Below are 18834 nucleotides of genomic sequence, written 5' to 3' on the forward strand. Positions count from 1 at the left end.
CCATCATGAGTTCTGGGGATTGAACTTGAGTCATGAGGCTGGCACAGTGAGTGCTTTTACCCACTGAGCCATCTTGCCAGCCTCGGTTCTTTGATTTTTGATGAGACTTGTCTTAGTTTCTTCTAGTGTTGCTGTGATAAAATACTCTCACAATGCAACTTATGGGAGAAAGAATTTACTTTAGCTCACAGTCCATCATGAGGGGAAAGTTAAGGTGTCAGGAGATGAAGCAGTTGCTCCCTTGAATCCACCTTAAGAAGAGAGCAGTGAGTGCCAACCAGTGCTCAACTGACTGTGTCCACGCATGTAGCCCGAGCCCTAACTGCAACTGTGAGGTGTCTTTGCCCATCAGTTGACGTGGTCGAGGCTGTTTCCCACAGATAAGTCCAAGGCCTGTCTCCCAGATGGTTTTAGAATCTGCCAAGTCTTCGATTAGCTCAGCCATGACAGTATCTTCTTTCTTTTAACTGTTGAATACTAGTATTTAAGACAACTTTTGATTTGTATGTGTGAGTGGTGAGTTTACTTTCTCTCTTTATTACTGCTAATATTTTAGATAATTTATCGTATAGTAACTGTCCTACCTTAAAAATGAAAATTATCTGTTTAATACAGTTAGTATTTAGACCATATATCTGTTTGCTTTGTTCAAACATTCTGTCATAGTCACGTGTTAAAAATGGCAATCGCCTTTCTAATTTCAGATACTTATGAAATTGGTTAAAGATAGTAGATGTTATCTATTATTTTATGTAGATATTTTTTAATAGTGTTGAGAAAATTCTTTTCAGTACTTTCCAATTTGCAGTACATACAACATTTCTTTTAGATGACTATTAACGTTATGTGATTTTTCTAATTTGTTGTGTGAGTGTGATGACAGTTTGCTCAATTAAAAAGTCATTGCCTTCCAGAACAAGTCCCTTCTGGCTTGGGTGCTGTGAAGTTCAATTTGTGTAGTGGTTTTTTTTGTTTTGTTTTGTGATTTTTATATTTGTTTTCATAAGTGAGATGAGATTTCTTTCTTAATGTGCTACATTTATATGAATTATTTATTGGTTTATGATATTTAATGTCATAACTAGTCAACATTGCACCCTTTACATTCCAAAAATGTTATGGGCATTTGAAAAACTTATTGCAACTGTTTATGTCTACAGAGCCTTCTGTTGGAGGCAGATTTTTTTAATAATGCTAAAAGTATTTCTGTAATTTTAGATATAATCTGCTTTCTATCTAAAATGTCAATTAAAATTGTTTTATGACAAACCCAACATTTTCTTTATGACATAAAATAATAATTATATATAGTCATCTCTGTATTTATGTAATTAGTTGGTATTTTGTGTAGAAAATCAGGATGGTAGCATTTCAGCAGAGGAAGAAGAAACATAATTTGTAACTGCTTGTGACATATACTATTATCATAGTCTGAATTTCCTATTTTTTATATTACTCCTGAACCCTCTTCTTATCCTTAAAAAGTTATTTGTTTAATGCCAAGGAAAACCCTGGTAAGTTCTGGAATCCAGAAGTCTCTCCCTAGCCCTTATCTCCTTTCATAGTTAAGTATTTTTGTTTTGTTTTGTTTTGTGTTAAAGATACAGTATGCATCTTCTTTTCAGTGTTTTTGTTGTTTGGATTTCTTTTCCCATTGCAGCTGGTTGTTCCTGTGTGGTTCCAGTGATTTCCATAGGGGGAAAATCACCAATGGTGCTACAGTTCTAAACCGATGGATACTAAAGTCTCTGACATTTGAAGACCTACTTAGAATTCCATTTCCCCCTTTATTTGTGATGATATTTACTCCCTAAGTTGTAAACTTATAAAGTGTTCTAGAGCGTTGCTTGGAGGGACTGCCATATGTCCTGAACATAGGTTCATGTATGTGTGTGTGTGTTTTAATGGCTACATGACAGTAAGTCAGAGGTGCTCTTGGCTCTATCTCTAAACACCTGGTAATGTATTTGCTAAGAAATCAGGACTCTCACATTTGTAGTTAGAAGATAGTTGTCAAACCAGGAGTGTTAGCAGTGATGCAGCAAGACAGGATAATTCGCGGGCTGCATCCAGAGCATCTCAGCTCCCTCATCACCACAGCCTATAGAGGCTGCTGATCCTCATTCAGAGTCAAGGGTCTGGTCCAGGTTCACGTGCTACATTCAGTTGTCACGTCTCTTAGTTTTCCTTAATCTCGATCATTTCCTCGGCTTTTCTTGGGATTTCTTGACCACAGTTATTTTGAAGAGTACAAGCCGATTTTGGAAAAAGTCTGTTAATCTGAATTTGTTTCCTTGGAATTAGGCTAAATCAGTGTTGTAGTATTTATCTCTTTGGCCAACACATCCCAGTGCTGACGGTTCTCCTATCCCCTAGGTCTTAGGAGCAGCACATGGTTACTCCCTGTGCCAGTGTTGGCAGTGCTAACCTTGATCAGCCTGAGGTATCCGCTACACGTATTTAAGGTTTTCTTCTAATTAATAGTTTGGAGAAGGGGACCAGAGAGAAGGTTCTGCAGTTAGGAGCAGTGACTGCTCTTCCAGAGGATGCTTTTGCTTCACAGAACTCCGCTGGGCAGCTTACAACCACCTGCAATTCCAGCTTCAGGGGATCCAGTACCCAGCTCTGGACTCCACACTGCCCACACATACGTCCACATACTCTCCCCAGATATGTGAGTTATTAACGTCCTAGTTAGGTTTACTGTTGCTGTGACGAAACACAGTGACCCAAAGCAACTTGGGGAGCAAAATGGTTTATTTGGCTTACGCTTCAAACTCATGATTTGTCATGAAGGCCGACGTCAGGACAGGAACTCAGATGAGGCAGGAACTGATGTAGAGGCCACGGAGGATTGCTACTCATTGGTTTGTTGTTCAGCCTGCTTTCGTATAGAAGCCTGGACCCCCAGCCCAGGGGCCCACTCACAATGGACTGGGCCCTCCACCATCAATTACTATTTAAGGAAATTACCTACAGGCTTGCCTGCAGCCCAACCTTGTGGAGGGATTTTCTCAATGTGGTTCCCTCCTCACATGACTATAGCTTGTCTTGAGTCAATATGAAACTGTACAGCACAATTGATGAAATTAAATATAATAAATCTATAGGCCATACATCAAGAATACTAACTATCCTACTCCTCCTCACCCACTCGTGTGTGTGTGTGTGTGTGTGTGTGTGTATTTGACTTAATTGAGTCTTGCATGTGTCTTTGCTTTTTCTCCAAGTCTCCTTTGCTGCTTCCTGCATTATACTTTTGAATTATTCAGCAAAGTTCCCTTTTCTCCTGTCTTAGTTAGGAGTTTCTTTGGGTCATAGATATTTGGACGATAACCCAGCTACCCAGGTTCAGCTGTAACTCATTGTTGTAACCCTCAGGCCTCTCATCAGTGTAGCTGTGTGGGAATGCTAAACAGGTGCTTGAATGAAAAAAGAAACAAAAAACCGTGCACAGCTCTATTAGTTTTGCCAAGCTTTATACTGTGCGTAGAAGACGTCTTTGAGAGTCTTGACTAACCGAGTGATCAGATTTTATAATGCTAGATGAATGTTCTTGTCTCATTAACTCTAACCTGTGCCTTTATTTATTTTTGTCACCTTTTTTGTCCTCCGTGAAGCAGAGGCACATTTTAGCTGATGGCTCTTGTAACTGCTCTGAGCCATGTTTGAAACCTTCCATTGACCTCATTCTAGGTAGAGAGAAAGGAAGAGCGTCAGGATGCATTGAGACTCAGTGGAGCGTGCAGGGCAGTTATTTCAATCAGGCCTGCCTTGTGTGGCATGATGATGTTGGGCTGTTTAAGGGTGTTAATGGCAGGCTGTTGAGATTTGACGGGTAACTTGAAGTGACAGATCATCCAGTCTCTGGGTTATCTAATCCTCCGTGATAGACTGAGTGTTGGTCTACCTCCAGTGGTTGGCAGACACTTAATCATAGCTGTGAGGTGGTGTGGTGACTGTTTCCTTTCTATTCAAGCCCAGGAATCTGTGAAACTCTGATGAGTCTCAACGTATTGTAACTTCTTTTTATTTCTCTTACCTTCAAAACAAAACAAAACAAAAGGTAAACTAACACTTCTTTTCTTTATCAACAGGAGTGAAACCTCGATCAGGTTGGGCCATAGATCCTTTTGGACATTCACCTACAATGGCTTATATTCTAAAACGTTCTGGATTTTCACACATGCTCGTCCAGAGAATCCATTATTCCGTGAAAAAACACTTTTCTTTGCAAAAAACTCTGGAATTCTTTTGGAGACAGAATTGGGGTATGTAGTGTTTTGGAAGCAGAATTGGGGTACATAGTATTTGATGAAAGACAATGATTCCATTTGGCTGAGCCATATGGTTCTGAGCTTACACCAGTGTGGGTGTCTTCGTCATTTTTCTACTGCTATCAAGAGACACCAGAACCAAGCCTACTTAGGAAAGAAAATGCTTGTTGAGGCTCATGGTTCCAGAGGGTTAGAATCTATAATCATCATGACTCTGTGTGTGTGTGTGTGTGTGTGTGTGTGTGTGTGTGTGAGGGAACATACCATCAGGCAGGCTGACATGGTCCTGGAACAGTAGCTGAGAATTTACATCTTGAGACATAACCAGGAAACAGGGAGCCAACTGGAATGGCATTGGCTTTTGAAACCCAAATTTACCACTAGTGACAACCTCTCACAACACCACCACCACTACCCTTCCAACAAGGCCACACCTCCTAATTCTTCCCAAGAAGTTCTACCAACTGGGACCAAGTGTTCAAACATAGGAGCCTATGCGGCAATTCCCATTCAAAGCACCACACCCCAGTGGGTGTTATTTACAGCACAGGCCTTGTACATCGGACTGCTAAAAGGTAATTTTTGTTATTGGACAATTATTTTCCGTTGTATTTGTGTCAAGATTCTTATAAACATCGATGTCAATCCATGTTTGGAAAACCATGGAGTTGTTTTTTTTTTTTGAACAACAGAAGCAAATAGATACAGCGTTTCGTATTATGGCAGCTTATGCTTTCCCTCTGGTCTTGTGGGGAAAAGCACTGTTTTCTCAGGGAGTTGAGCATGCCTTAGAACTTGTGCAGTAGTGTGTCTCACACCACTAGTGTTCCTTCCTTCTCTCTTGTCTCTGTGTTTTATAAGAAATTCCCTTGAACTGGCCTTGATCCTGTCCTACCAGGGAGACCTTAGCCTCGGACAAATGGAAGCAAATTTTATCCAGCTTTATCTGGAGGAGACTGGGTTTAGTTTCATGGAAGGTCTCTACCTTCACAGCACCCACTGAATAGGAACATCTTAATTTATGTTACTTATTACTTCTTGGTTTTTTATATATAATGTAATTGAAACATTTCTCCCGTTCCCTTCCTCCTTCCAGACTCTCCCACATACCCTGCTTGCTCTCTTTCAAGTTAATGTCCTCTTTTTTTGTTGTTATTGTATGCATATATTACACATATATTTTCTAAATGTAACCTGCAGTCTGTACAGTGTTACTCTTATGCATGTTTTCAGAGCTGACATTTCGTATTGAGTAACCAATTCGTATGCTCTTCCTTGGGAAGACCATTTCTTTCACTCTCAGCATTCCTTAGTTGTGTGTAGCTCTTCACTTAGGGTTTTGAGGCCTCTTGGCTTTTTCCCCATCCACTTTTGCACGTCCACTGGTGTCCTCCTCGTTCATACCTCGTTGGGCAGTCAGGGTGCTTAGAGCTTGTGGATGTAACTTTTGACATGAGTTGACAGGACAGTCTCATAGCAAACTTTCTGGTCTTCAGGCTCTTGCCAGAATACCCCTCCTTCCACAATATTCCCTGAGCCTTAGGTGCTGGAGTGTTTTGTAGCTGTATCCAAAGGGACTGTGCCCTATAACTCTGCATTTTGATTGGTTGTGGTTTTCTGTACTAATCTCTGTCTGTTGCAAGTGAAGTTTCCTTAATGAAGAGTGAAGACTAAACTCACCTGGGAGTGTAAGGACAAGTGTTTAGATTGGTGTTAGAAGTTACGCTGGTTTAGTATAAAGCAGTGGGTATAGCTTCTCCTCCAGTTACCATGGATTCACTAGTACTGAGTAGTTAGCTAGTTTTCTATTACCAGACATGGTCTTCCTTTTGCTGAGTGTGACCTAAGTTCAATTAGAGGGATGTTGGATGCAGCTAAGGGATGCATGCCACTACTGCACCCTAAGGGTTGTTGATGTAATTTCGTAGACATTAGAGCTGGGTGGGACTGTTGTTTGCCTCCTTCCTTTGGAAGCTTGCATGCATTTCTGGTACTATTGAAAGCTAGTCCTCAGGGAAGTGTCTTTCAGGTTAGTTCCAGTATAGGGAGCTCTGGCCTTGTTTTTGAAGGACATGGTCTTCTGTATCAGGGACTGATCTTCTGCCTTGGGGACAGCCAAGAGCAGTAATATAGTCCTGTATGTTTTGGGGAGTCTCATGGACAGCCCTCGTCAACATCTTCAAAGAGGGCATTTTCTGTCTCTTATTGGGATTTTAACTAGGTGGTCTTTGCCTCTTGGAAGGTTAGCACTATTAACCTCAGTGAGATAAGTTCATTAAAATTATTTTCTGTATATTTATATACAAGATTACTTGTATTATAGTTTTTTTTTTTAAAAGGTAGCTAATAGTATGATGTAAATCCATCTGGCCTTGGACTTTTTTTTTTAAGCTAGAAGGCTGTTTCAATTTGCTCATTTATTGGGGATTTGTTTATATTGTTAACTTCTTGGTTTAAATTTGGTGGTTCACTAGCCATAGAAAAATCATCCATTTCTTTTAGGTTTTCCAACTTAATAGAGTTCAGGTCTTTAAAATCTTCCCATATAAGATTCTGAACTTCTTCGTTTTCTATTATAATGTCTATTGTAATTCCTTATTCATTTCTGACTGTTAATTTGGGTCCTCTCTCTCTTTTGGTTAGTTGGGTCAAGGATTTGTCAATTTTGTTCATCTTCTCAGGGAACCAGCTCTTAGATTGATTGGTTCTTTATTTTGTTTTATTTCTTTCTGTGTCGCAGGTTTCTCCTCTGATTTTTTTTTAATTACTTCTTGCTATTGACTGGGTTTGCATTTGATTTTTTCATGTTTTTTCCACCTTTTTGAGTCCCATCATTACCATTAAGCTGTTAATTTGTGCTCCTCCTGATTTGTTTGCTTGCTTGTTTCATTTTTCAAGACAGGGTTTATTGATGTAGTTTTGGAGCCTGTCCTGGAACTCACTCTGTAGACCAGGCTGGCCTTGAACTCACAGAAATCTGCCTGTCTCTGCCTCTGGGATTAAAGGTGTACACTATTTTCCCACGGAGTTGTTTTTAATCTTTGCCTGTGGGCACATGTGGTAAAGAAAGAGAAATTGCGTTTCCTGCAGACATTTGGAGAGGTCTGACTGACTGTGCGTACTGGCTGTTGTTGGAGCTTCCGCCCAAGTGTCCGTGGTTTACTCTGGCTTCCACCTCTGGAGTGTTGTTGCTGAAAAGCTGCGAGGAGGTCACTGACTACATCACTCTCGGTTCCTGAGGAATCTGTGCCCCAAGTGATTTACAAAAGAAGTTATTCCATATCTGAAAAATAACTTCTCCATATGTGTTTCTGTGTTTCAGTAAGGAACATAATTAGGTATATTAGCTATATTTCATCTATCTGTCTGTCTACCTATCTATCTACCTACCTATATACCTACCTACGTATCTACCGACCTACCTGTCTTCTTTCTATCTATCTATCTATCTATCTATCTATCTATCTATCTATCTATCTATCTATCTCCCTACCTACCAACATATGTATGTATGTATGTGTGTATGTATGTATGTATGTGTCTGTCTATCTATCTATCTATCTATCTACCAACGTATGTATGTATGTATGTGTGTGTGTATGTATGTGTCTCTCTGTCTGTCTGTCTATCTATCTATCTATCTATCTATCTATCTATCTCCCTACCTACCAACGTATGTATGTATGTGTATATGTATGTATGTGTCTGTCTATCTATCTATCTATCTATCTATCTATCTATCTATCTATCTATCTATCTATCTCCCTACCTACCAACATGTGTGTATGTGTGTATGTATGTATGTATGTATGTATGTATGTATCTATCTATCTACCTACCTACCTACGTATCTACTATCTTCTATCTATCTATCTATCTATCTATCTATCTATCTATCTATCTATCTCCCTACCTACCAATGTATGTATGTATGTATGTATGTGTGTATGTATGTATATATGTATGCATGTATGTATCTACATACCTACATATATATCATCCATCTATTTATTTCTATCTACCTACCTGTCTGTCTGTCTGTCTGTCTGTCTGTCTATCTATCTATCTATCTATCTATCTATCTATCTATCTATCTACCTACCTACCTACCTACGTATGTACAAATGTATGTATGTATATATGTATGTATGTATCTATGTATGTATCTATCTATCCATCTATCTATCTTTCTATCTATTTTTCTATCTGCCTGCCTGCCTGCCTGCCTGTCTGTCTGTCTGTCTATCATTCTGGCAAAACTTACTGTGCAGGGAAGCTTAGAACTTGCAGGGCTTTACATCATGCGTGGGGTGATGTAATACATCTTAACCTGAAATGCAAAAAATTAATTAGAAGACTCTTTGCTTAAAAATTGGCATATTTCAGATTGTTTAGAATTATCAGTTGGCAAAAAATTATTGAATAGTTTTATGTATTTACAGAAGCTAGCACAGAATATAGAAAATATCCTGTGTATAAGGAAATTATATTTTGATTTAGTACAGTCGGCAAGAAATTATTGAGTAGTTTTATGTATTTACAACAGCTAGGACAGAATATAGAATATATCCTGTGTATAAGGAAATTGTATTTTGATTTAATACAGTATAGACACAAACAAACACAGGAGACTGAACTATGTAAAAATAAGCTGCCCAATGGTAGGCGTTAGGAAATGCACTGGGTCCATGTCTTGGTCAGAAGAAGAAAGTTAGAGGCTATTACCGCCACTTTTGAGACTCATGACAGGCCAGATGCCTGCGTCAATATCAGTGACCATTGTCCTGTGTCACACTTTGGGGTGTAGTTTGTTGACTCTTGCAGGGTATGGCACAGGAAAATGGGTCTTTGAATAATGTAAAGTTTTGCCAAAGAAGTAGTTAAAACTGGTTAGGTCTTCTCTAATAGGCTTGAATATGTGGCTGCTTGAAAGATGTTTTCAAATTAGGTGGAGTTTGTATGTGTGTTTTATTCTTAATGAAGCAATTATTTTCATTGTTAAAAATATGTCTTGATTGCTTTGTCTTTATTAAAGAAGCAATACCAATTGGAGAAACTGGAAATGCACACATATATAAAAAGAGGGGCTGTTAAAGCATAGAGCCATTCTCTCAAACCTCTAACCCACCTGGAAGTCTGCTTCTGACTGTTCAGGGCAGCAGTTTCACGCTGACATGGAGGGCTTAACACAGTCCTCTATCAGTAGCTTGTACTTAGTTTCTATACTATTTTGGCTTTCTCTGATTTTTGAATTGGAAATTCCCCTTTCCTGTCTACCCTTTGTGATGGAAAATGCCACTGACTCATTGCTGGGGACCAGCAGGAGACATTTCATGAACTTTCCAGTGTTCTACTTTCTCTCCTGCTGCAGGGAGCTGGCCTCTGGCCAGGGCTTCCTCCTCCTCCTCTGCCCACCCTTTCTTCTTTGTTCCTTCAGCTCTCCCCCATTCCTTGTCTCACCTAGCCTCTCTGGCTGATGGAGCTGTCACAGTGTGTCCCTAGGAGCAGATCTAGCAGAAGCTGGCAGCCTGGGGTGGACAAGGTCATGGTTTTGCATGAGCCAGCTGTAACTTTTACTTTTGCTCAGGTTGTATCCTCCATGCCAGCAATCGCTGGTTCATCAGGGACTTTTCTATTTCAGTTCCAGCAGATAGAAGAGGTGAATGAGGGCGAGCCTCAGATCTTCCTTCAGCTGTGGCTGGGAAATGTGGCTGGGGTAGAAGAGTGACTGCTGATCTAGGGCACAGCTTGCGTTACCTAGATTTGTATAAAGTAATGGCATTCGAATAGTTCTAGGGGAGAAACAGTTTTGTGAACAGAAATATGTTGGCTTTTTATTTTAGATCTTGGATCCGTCACAGATATTTTGTGCCACATGATGCCCTTCTACAGCTATGACATCCCTCACACCTGTGGACCTGACCCAAAAATATGCTGCCAGTTTGATTTTAAACGGCTTCCTGGAGGCAGATATGGTTGTCCCTGGGGAATCCCACCAGAAGCAATATCTCCGGGAAATGTGCAAAGCAGGTATAAAAGTACATGGTTTCTGAGATACCAAGACCACCGTGGCTACTCTGAATTGTTGAAGGATCAAATGAATGGGTGTTGGCAGCCAGCATTATCCTCATTCAAACCAGATCTAAAACAACTTCAAAATGCCAGCACCTCGACTATACCTTTAGGGGTTATAATTTAATGGCAAGTGAACAATGGTGGATCAATATACAATGGCTAGCCTGTAATATGCTGTTATTACCATCTCCTTTATACTCATTATAAAAGCTTTCTACTGGGTTTGATTGATTTCATATACTTCTGTTGATAATAAGACTTTTGGTCCCCGTTGTACAAATTGGTAAGAAAAGTAACTCACCTGCAAAAACACATTTATTGGAATGGAGCACATGAAGAGTATAATTATCTCTTACCTTAATAACGATTTCAATAATGGTGACTATGCACAGCTCAGTTGAATACACAGCTTTGCATCTTTCTGATGCTTTTGACTTATAGAAGACGTAAGTTAGAATTATTTATGTTTAAATACATGCGAACAAAAGTCGCAAGGATGGACTGATTCTTCAGCAAAAGTGCTGTGGTGAAGGGACCATCTCAAGTTAGAGTTTCTCACTTTGGCTTTTACAAAGCTCAGTTCTTACACTTAAAGTGAGAGGGGTATGATATATTATGTGTATATATTTCATATTTCTTATATATCTACATATATATATATATCAGAAACAGAGGTTGTGAATTTGAGAGCGAGCAAGGGGGAGGTTACATGGGGATGGTTGAGTAACTTTAATAAATTGATACGGTAGTGCACAAACCAGGAGGGAGTTCTGTTTATATGTAGTTCATCTCACAAATAAATTAGGATTTATGTAGTATCCTATCTATGTATTTAGAAATTACTTAAAATATGTGGTTTGGTTAAGTGGCAGTTACAGGTTTTCTATATATTTAAGCTAAACACACACAGAGATCATTCACACACACACACACACACACACACACACACACACACACAGATCAACGATTAAAGAAATAGAAGTCAGGAATTTTAAGAGAGCAAGGGGGAGGTTACATGGGAAAGAGTGGGGGAGGAAAAGAAAGAGGGAAAATTACATGTTTATGTTTTGATTTCAAAAATTGAAACAGTCTTTTTAAAATGTTTGAGAGGAGGAAAGCGATACTGGGCCCTTTGTCCTGGATGGATTGTCATCACACGTGCCAGGGTGAGCCCCTCCTTGTATCGGACCTGTGCCAGCCTTCCCGAGTGTGCGAGGCTGTGTTTCGTCAGATTCTCACTTTGCAGTGGTTGTGACACTGACCGGGCCTAGGGCACCTCTAGGAGAGGTTGGCCAGGCATTAAGAGTGAGCTTGTGCTGCATTTATCAGTGGCTGTGGTGAAGAGTAGAGGGCCGTGAGTGACGTCGCCTGTCCACTTAGCAAGCAGTTGTACGGACAGGTGTTCACAGTGTCTCAGGGTAGCCCGAAGTTTCCGTTGGGGAGCTCCCCTTTAGTCTTTTGGTCCTACTAAAGGTGCCTGTTGGTGTGTTATTAGGAGCAAAACACACACAAAAAATTGTGTAATTGTAGCTATGCAACCTTTCTGAGATTGTTCCTCAGAAGTATACCTCCTACCGAGTGCAGTGATTCTCAAGTTGCTTCAGGCTCCCCAGGGATGTGAGAGAATGGGCGGCACCATCCTTGTATAGAGTTTTAGAAACTTCTGAAGTGTGAGCTGCTGGTTGTTAGTATCCATATACCATCTTATTTATTTTTAAATTGTCATAAGAATAAATCAAATATAGGGACTCCAGCTAATTTAGTGACATCTTTCCCCCTGATCAATGGCTAAAGAGAATTAGACTTAATCCTAATAGACAGGTGCCATCTTCTGATAGTTTCAGTTCATTGGCTTCCTTTAATTTTCAAATGAGGAAATAACATCCACCATTTTAATTTTTGACCTATTGTATTTTAAATTGCTTCTTTTCATTGAAAACCAGATAATCTTAGAGTTAGGGATTTAGTTGACATCTGTTAGCATAGACTAAGTCAAGAACAAATAGTAGCTGCATGCCTTCAGATGTGGGTGCTGGCCAGTTAGCTGTCCATCCATCCATCCATCCATCCGTCCATCCATCCATCCATCCATCCATCCATCCAGTCATCCATCTCGAGTGTCTACAGCATGCTTCAAGGGATAAGGTAGTAGCTGGTTTTTCTCAGCTGGGCTCACAGGTTATGAAGGATGTCAAAGGTAGAGGCATGGCAATGTTTGCACTGTCTTTTCTCTCTGTTATAAGCCATGTATATCTAAGCTATGTTTCATCTATTAGTCATCCATTGTTTTTTTTTTAAATTATGGCTACGTCAGCAGTGTAATTCGGTGCTCATTCTTGGTACATGTTTTTTATCTGTTATATTTTCTTTTTATTTCCTTTTCTGGGGAGGAAGTTCTGTTTATATGTGGTTAATCTCATTGCTCATATGCATTTGAATTTATAAGTAATAATCTAAAAGTAATTTTAGGAAATGTGAACTGTTACGTACTTGGTAAAAAGGATTAAAACCTGACCAAGCGCTAATCTCCGAAAACTAAGAATCATGTGATCACAACTGTGGCTATATTCTACTTATCAAGCTGCTAAATGATTGCTAAAATTTTATTTGCAAAGCAGTCTCAGAGACTATAAATTTCAGAAAGTCCGCATGGGACTCTAAGTTTAATTAAATGTTATTTTTCATAAAATGCTCCTTATTGATATTCTTTGAGGTACTTTCATAAGTCTTCTATTGGGAATTGGAATTTACTTTTGGATAGTCTTTGAAGTAAAAATTGGAATACTAGGCAAGAAAATATCCTTGTCATTTAAACATTAGCTTCCTCAGCTTTGGCTTTCTGCACACGGAATGATTCTGGGCTCATCTGCCTACCTAGTTTCATCTCATGAGCCTCTCTTCCTGTTTTCTCAATGCTGCCCCAACTCAGCATCCTCCAAAGGCATGTGTCCAGAGTGCTGGATCTGAAGAGTAAAGGCTGTTGACGTCAGCACATGGTGTTTGGCTAGCTTTGAGGGTCATGGTTCAAAGTCCAAGAGGGCAGGAACCAGAAGAGCGAGTTCAGCCCCCAAGCACGAGTCTGTTGCTGATAGAAGGGCCCGCTGACAGTGATGGGACTGTTGGTGGCAGGTGTGCAGGGGTGGGTGTCCCTTTGGAAAAGAAAATATAAAATTCTATAAAATATTATGAGTTATGATTTATACCTTTTAATCTTTTTCAAAGTTTGCGTACTTCTTTGTTTTACCAGACTATTAGAATTTTTTTAAGTTAGAAAGTGGAATATTCAAGTAGAGCCAAGTTCAGTATTGATATGTAGTTGAGAAATCTTGTATCTTCCTATATGAGATTATTTTAATATGTGGGCTGTCTGCTCTCTAATGCTGTGGCAAGGAAGGGGGTTGATTTTAGGATAATAACTTCTCAGTTTGCTGTAATTTTTTAAAGGGATATCTATTGGAAATCTATGTGGTTTCCCCACAATCAGAATTTGTGGCCATTTAAAATAGACACTAAGTAATGGGGGAAAGTCTGTCTTATACCTATTTTTTTTTAAATTAATGATACTTTTCCATATAATATGCCCTTGAATCCCTAAGTTACCTTCTTACAGAGCTACGGTGTCAGCTTTTCCTGATATACTTTTTCATGGTTTCCCCCTTTCTTTCACAGGGCTCAAATGCTACTAGATCAGTACCGGAAAAAGTCCAAACTTTTCCGTACTAAAGTTCTCCTGGCCCCTCTGGGCGACGATTTCCGGTTCAGTGAATACACAGAGTGGGATCTGCAGTACAGGAATTACGAGCAACTATTTAATTACATGAACTCTCAACCCAATCTTAATGTGAAGGTAATGAGGGGGTCTTGATAATGTCTTTCAACTTGAGCCTCCATCTTTAAATGAGGCCCCAGCACAGCATCCAGCATCTCTGTCCTACCTGTGTCCTTGGAACTTGCTTTCACACACAATATAAATTTACCATACTCTGTGGTTCCGTTCCCAAAAGTCTTACTTTCTCCCACGTGAGGACATTCAGTGCTTGGGGGTTAGAGGGGGAATGTGTACCTACTAAGTCACGGTTTCTCTTTTGGAGTGTCTGCCTTCTTTACAGCCTGGGAAGCTTATTGCTTTCTTCTGGCGGTCTCATCCTTATGATTTCGTGATGTGACTGGCTGTTACGAATGAGCGTGTCATGAGTTTTACAAGTATCTTGTGTTCAGAGAACAGTACACTTGCATTTTCCCTAAGTGAGAGATCTTGAAAAATAATTATTTACTTGTGATTTTTACTGTTTTTGTTTGTTTGTTTGCTTGCTTGTTTTTCCACTTGTAAACAATTTAAAATGTTCTGAAAAGAGCAGAGGTAGCTACCTTCTCTTCAACGCCATAGCTCAGTTGCAGCGCTTGTCAGCTCAGGGCCACCCTTGTTTCGGATGTGTCCTCCCGCATCCTTTGGGAGCAAAACTCAGGTTCCATGTTTCATCCGCAACATTTTTAGAATGCATCTCTAAATGATATGAATTCCTTTTAAAGCTTTAGTCATAATAGGCTGGAATTTCCTCTGTTTTTACTAAGACCAGTTTCAGTCTGACACATATATTGCATGTGGTCAGCAAAGTCTTGCTTCAGATGCATCTTAGAGACCACGTGTGGGGAAGTTCAGCCTTGGACATGTTTGCCATAGTCACACATGCAACCACAGCACAGTAGGCCCGTGGGAGGAAGTGCAGGCTCCCTGTAGAAAGTTTGAAAAATTCGTAGTGGATCATAGTTTGTGTGGTAACAATTTAAGTTCATTACGTAAGCCTCTATAATGCCAAGTAAGTTCATTTATTTTTATGTGGATTGGTGCTTGACCTGCATGTATGTCTGTGTGAGGGTGTCAGGTTCCCTGGAACTAGACTTACAAAGAGTTGTGAGCTGCCATGTATGTACTGGGACTTGAACTTGGGTCCTTTAGAAGAGCAGCCAGTGCTCTCAAACACAGAGCTACCTCTTCAGTCCTAAATTTTTTAAAAACAAATTAAAAAAAATTATCCCAAATATTTGCAATTAAATTTTTGCAAGGGTGTGAAATTGAGCAAAGAAAATATATTTAAGCAAGTCTATATCCTCAAAAGTGAAGCTCATACACGATCAGAGAAGGGTGTGTGAAGATCTAGATACCTTACTTTTAAATGCATCAGTTTTATTTTTATTTTTTGTTTATTTTGTATGCATGAGTGTGGAGGCCAGAGGTTCACATTGAGTACCTTTATTTTTTTTTTTAATCAATCCTCACCTTACTATTTGAGGCAGAATCTCTCACTGAACCTGGAGTTTACATATGTGACAGCAGCCTGACCAATGGGTTCAGTGACCCACCTGTCTCCACTTCCCTGCTGTTGCTTTGTAGGTGCATGTCACCACGCATGGCTTTCTGATGCCAGCGCTGGGGATCCGCACTCTGGTCCTCATGCTTTGTGGCCAGCGCTTTATCCGCTGAGCCCCCTGAATGCATCTTATTTGGGAATGATTCCTAGTCTAATTTCCTACTTGACCTTAAGTAATTAGATCATAATTTTGTTATTTTCCCTTTTCTTCTCTTGTATGCTCATTAAAGCAAATTTGAAAATAATTTTGTGACATATACAAAAACTTTTACAGAGTGTAAGTATGGAGAGAATAATTTTTTTTTATTATTTTAGTGCAGCAGACTCCTTTGTATGCATCATCCAGCCTCAGGCATAGGACATCACAGCAAAAGCAGCTCTCAGGGCCCCTCCTACTTATCGCCAGCTGCTGCAGAAACACCCTTGAGTTCTCACTCCGTCCCTCGTTCTTGAGTTTCCAGAAGGGAATCGCAAGTGTCTGCCTGTTTTCTTTTAGATGGTGTTGAGTCTCAGCCACCTTCTTCAGTCCTTTTTAAAAAGTGACTTTCTTTTATTTTTTTTTGAGATTATGATTGTATCATTCTCTTCCTTTTCCTCCCTTCACCCCTCCTATATACTCATTCTTGCTTCTTTTGAATTCATGAACTCTTTTTCTATTGATTGTTGGTGGGTGTGTATGTCTCTGTGTATGTGTGCATACCTATATATCCCTAAATGTAACCTGCTCAGTCTGTAATGTTACTTGCATGTATGTTTTCGGGGCTGACCGTTGGTATGGGTACTGGAAGACTGTCTGGTCCTGCTTGGCATTCCTTCACTGCCTGGAGCTCTTTGTGGAGGTTGAGCCTCATGCTCTTTTCCCTGTCTGCTTTGCATGTCTGCTGCTGTCCATGTTCAGCTCATGTTCAGGCAGTCGTGTTGGTGAGACTTCATTGGTCCTAGCAGACACATGCTACCACCACCATTTTGCTAAACCACAGTCTCCCTAACTACTCTCCAAGTCCCTAGATCCACAGAGAAGTGCAGCCCTCGCCCCTCATCAAGGAGAAGTCTCTTCATTCTGCTAGTTGCTGTGCTGTGTCCAGCATCTCTGGTGTCCCTTTAGTGTTTATCATCTACTTTAAACATGTCTACTGGTTTTTGATATTTGGGTTGTTTTCAGTTTCTCTTTAATACGAATAAAACTGCTCGAGCATGTCAGGTGGGCATTGACTACCATGTGAATTCATACGGGTGTGAAATGGGGCCCTTGTCATTTGGTCGGCACACCGAGGCACTCCAGGGCTTCAGCTGCTGTTTCTTACGGAGTGGAAGTGGCTTGCTCTATAGCCTCAAGCAGACTTTGAATTACCAGAATTGGTTTTTCTTGCAGTTTTGTCCTTTTATTTTAAAACATTGTTTATTTTCATTTTATGCATGTAGATGCATGCATGTTGTATGGATGTTGCATGTATGTCTGTGTACTACATGAATGAAGTGCTTCAGGAGGCCAGTAGAGGGTGTTGAGGCCCCTGGAACTGGAGTTACAGAGGTTGTGAGCTGCCATCTGGGTGCTGGGAACTGAATCTAAGTCCTGTAGAAGGACGGCCAGTGTTCTAACCACCAAGCCGTCTCTCCACAGCCCACCGCCCAGTTGTATCCTAAGCGATGTGTTAGGCTTTCTGTCTGTGTGGCAGATACCAAAGAGAAACACCTTAAACATGGGGAGGATTTCTCATGGCTCACAGTTCCAGACACCTTAAGGTTCCTTGTCTCTGTGTTTCTGCGTTTGTGAGGTAGCTGCACATCATGGTGGGAGGGCACAGAAGAGGGATGCTGAGGGTCCCAGTTCTGCCTTGAAGAGCACACCCAGTGAGCTGCTTCCTCTACATAGGTCCCACCTCCTAAAGAGTCCCTCACTCCTACTGTGCCAGCAAATAAGAACCCCTTTGGGGAACTCGGAACGAAACCAGAGTGATAGACTTGGTCATTTACTTTCTTTTTCCCTGGGCATAAGTCAGATGCCCATTAGTGTATGGTAATTGCACTATATAATGGATTTCCCTGTGGTGTTTCCATACACATGTTCAGGTGTTGAGTTCGTGCTATCCATATTAATCCCTACTTCATTCTCATGAGAGTCTCTTTCTACTCCTGATAACTCTCTTTCTAGTTCCATTTTTTCTCTTTAGAGTCCACATATGAGAGAAAACCTTATGCTTGTTTTTCTGACTTTCTGAGTCAGAATGATTTCATTTTTTGGGATGATCTCCAGGTCCACCCATTTTACTGTATCCAGTATGGTCCTTGTTGGTGACGTTGTTCCTCCTCTTCCTTTCTCTCGGCTGAGTAATAATCCATTGTGTGCATATGCCACATCCTTTTTTCCATTCATCCACGGAGAGCTATCTAGGCAGAATCCCTAACATGGCTTTGGCAGATGGTACTGCAACAAACGTGCACTTACAGGTTTCTGCATTGGACAGTGCCTTATTCCTCCAGGTTAAACTCAGTGCGTTTCCTATTTAGATCCACAGTCACATCTGGAATAGGGTGTAGTGACTGCTGTGGGGCTGGGATCAAGGTAGACTTATGCCTGTGACAGCGGCCATCAACATTCCTAGCGCTGTGACCCTTTAATACAGTTCCTCATGTTGTGGGGACCCCAGCCATAACATGATTCATTGCTACTTTATAACTGTAATTTTACTGCTGTTATGAATCATAATGTAAATATCTTGTGTTTTCCGGTGGTCTCAGGGACCCTTAAAGGAGTCATTTGGCCCCCCAAGGGGTCATGACCCACAGGTTGAAAACCACTGGCTTATGAGGATACAGAGGGCATAGTCTTTTGTAGTTCTCTCTATATGTATATTTAGGTAAACTCTCTAATTTCTGGAAAAAAAAAACCAAAAAAGCCCAAAACATTGGCCTCTTGTGTGGATTGCATTGCATTGCATCTGTGGTTCTGGATGAGCGCAGCCAACTTTTTGGCATTATGAATTTTATATATTCTGTGCATGAAATGCCATTGGCCTTTGCAGTTTAACCGTATATCTCGTAGCCTTGTAGTAAATGTATTTATTGACTGTTTTAGCTGCTTGCTGAGGGTTTGCCAGAGCCCCTTTGTCAGG

General features: G+C 40.4%; 1 protein-coding gene across 1 annotated transcript in view; it reads left to right on the forward strand.

The window, feature by feature from the left end:
* The window catches only part of Man2a1 (mannosidase alpha class 2A member 1), a 166233-nt gene that overhangs the window by 58829 nt on the left and 88570 nt on the right, over positions 1-18834 (forward strand). The window contains exons 6-8 of the mRNA XM_048442108.3: positions 4098-4271; positions 10121-10307; positions 14022-14199. Of these exons, the coding sequence (XP_048298065.3) occupies positions 4098-4271; positions 10121-10307; positions 14022-14199 (539 nt within the window). The remainder of the gene's footprint in view (positions 1-4097; positions 4272-10120; positions 10308-14021; positions 14200-18834) is intronic.

The sequence above is a fragment of the Myodes glareolus genome, chromosome 1 (genome assembly GCF_982192425.1).
Source record: "Myodes glareolus chromosome 1, mMyoGla1.1, whole genome shotgun sequence".
NCBI lineage: Eukaryota > Metazoa > Chordata > Mammalia > Rodentia > Cricetidae > Myodes > Myodes glareolus.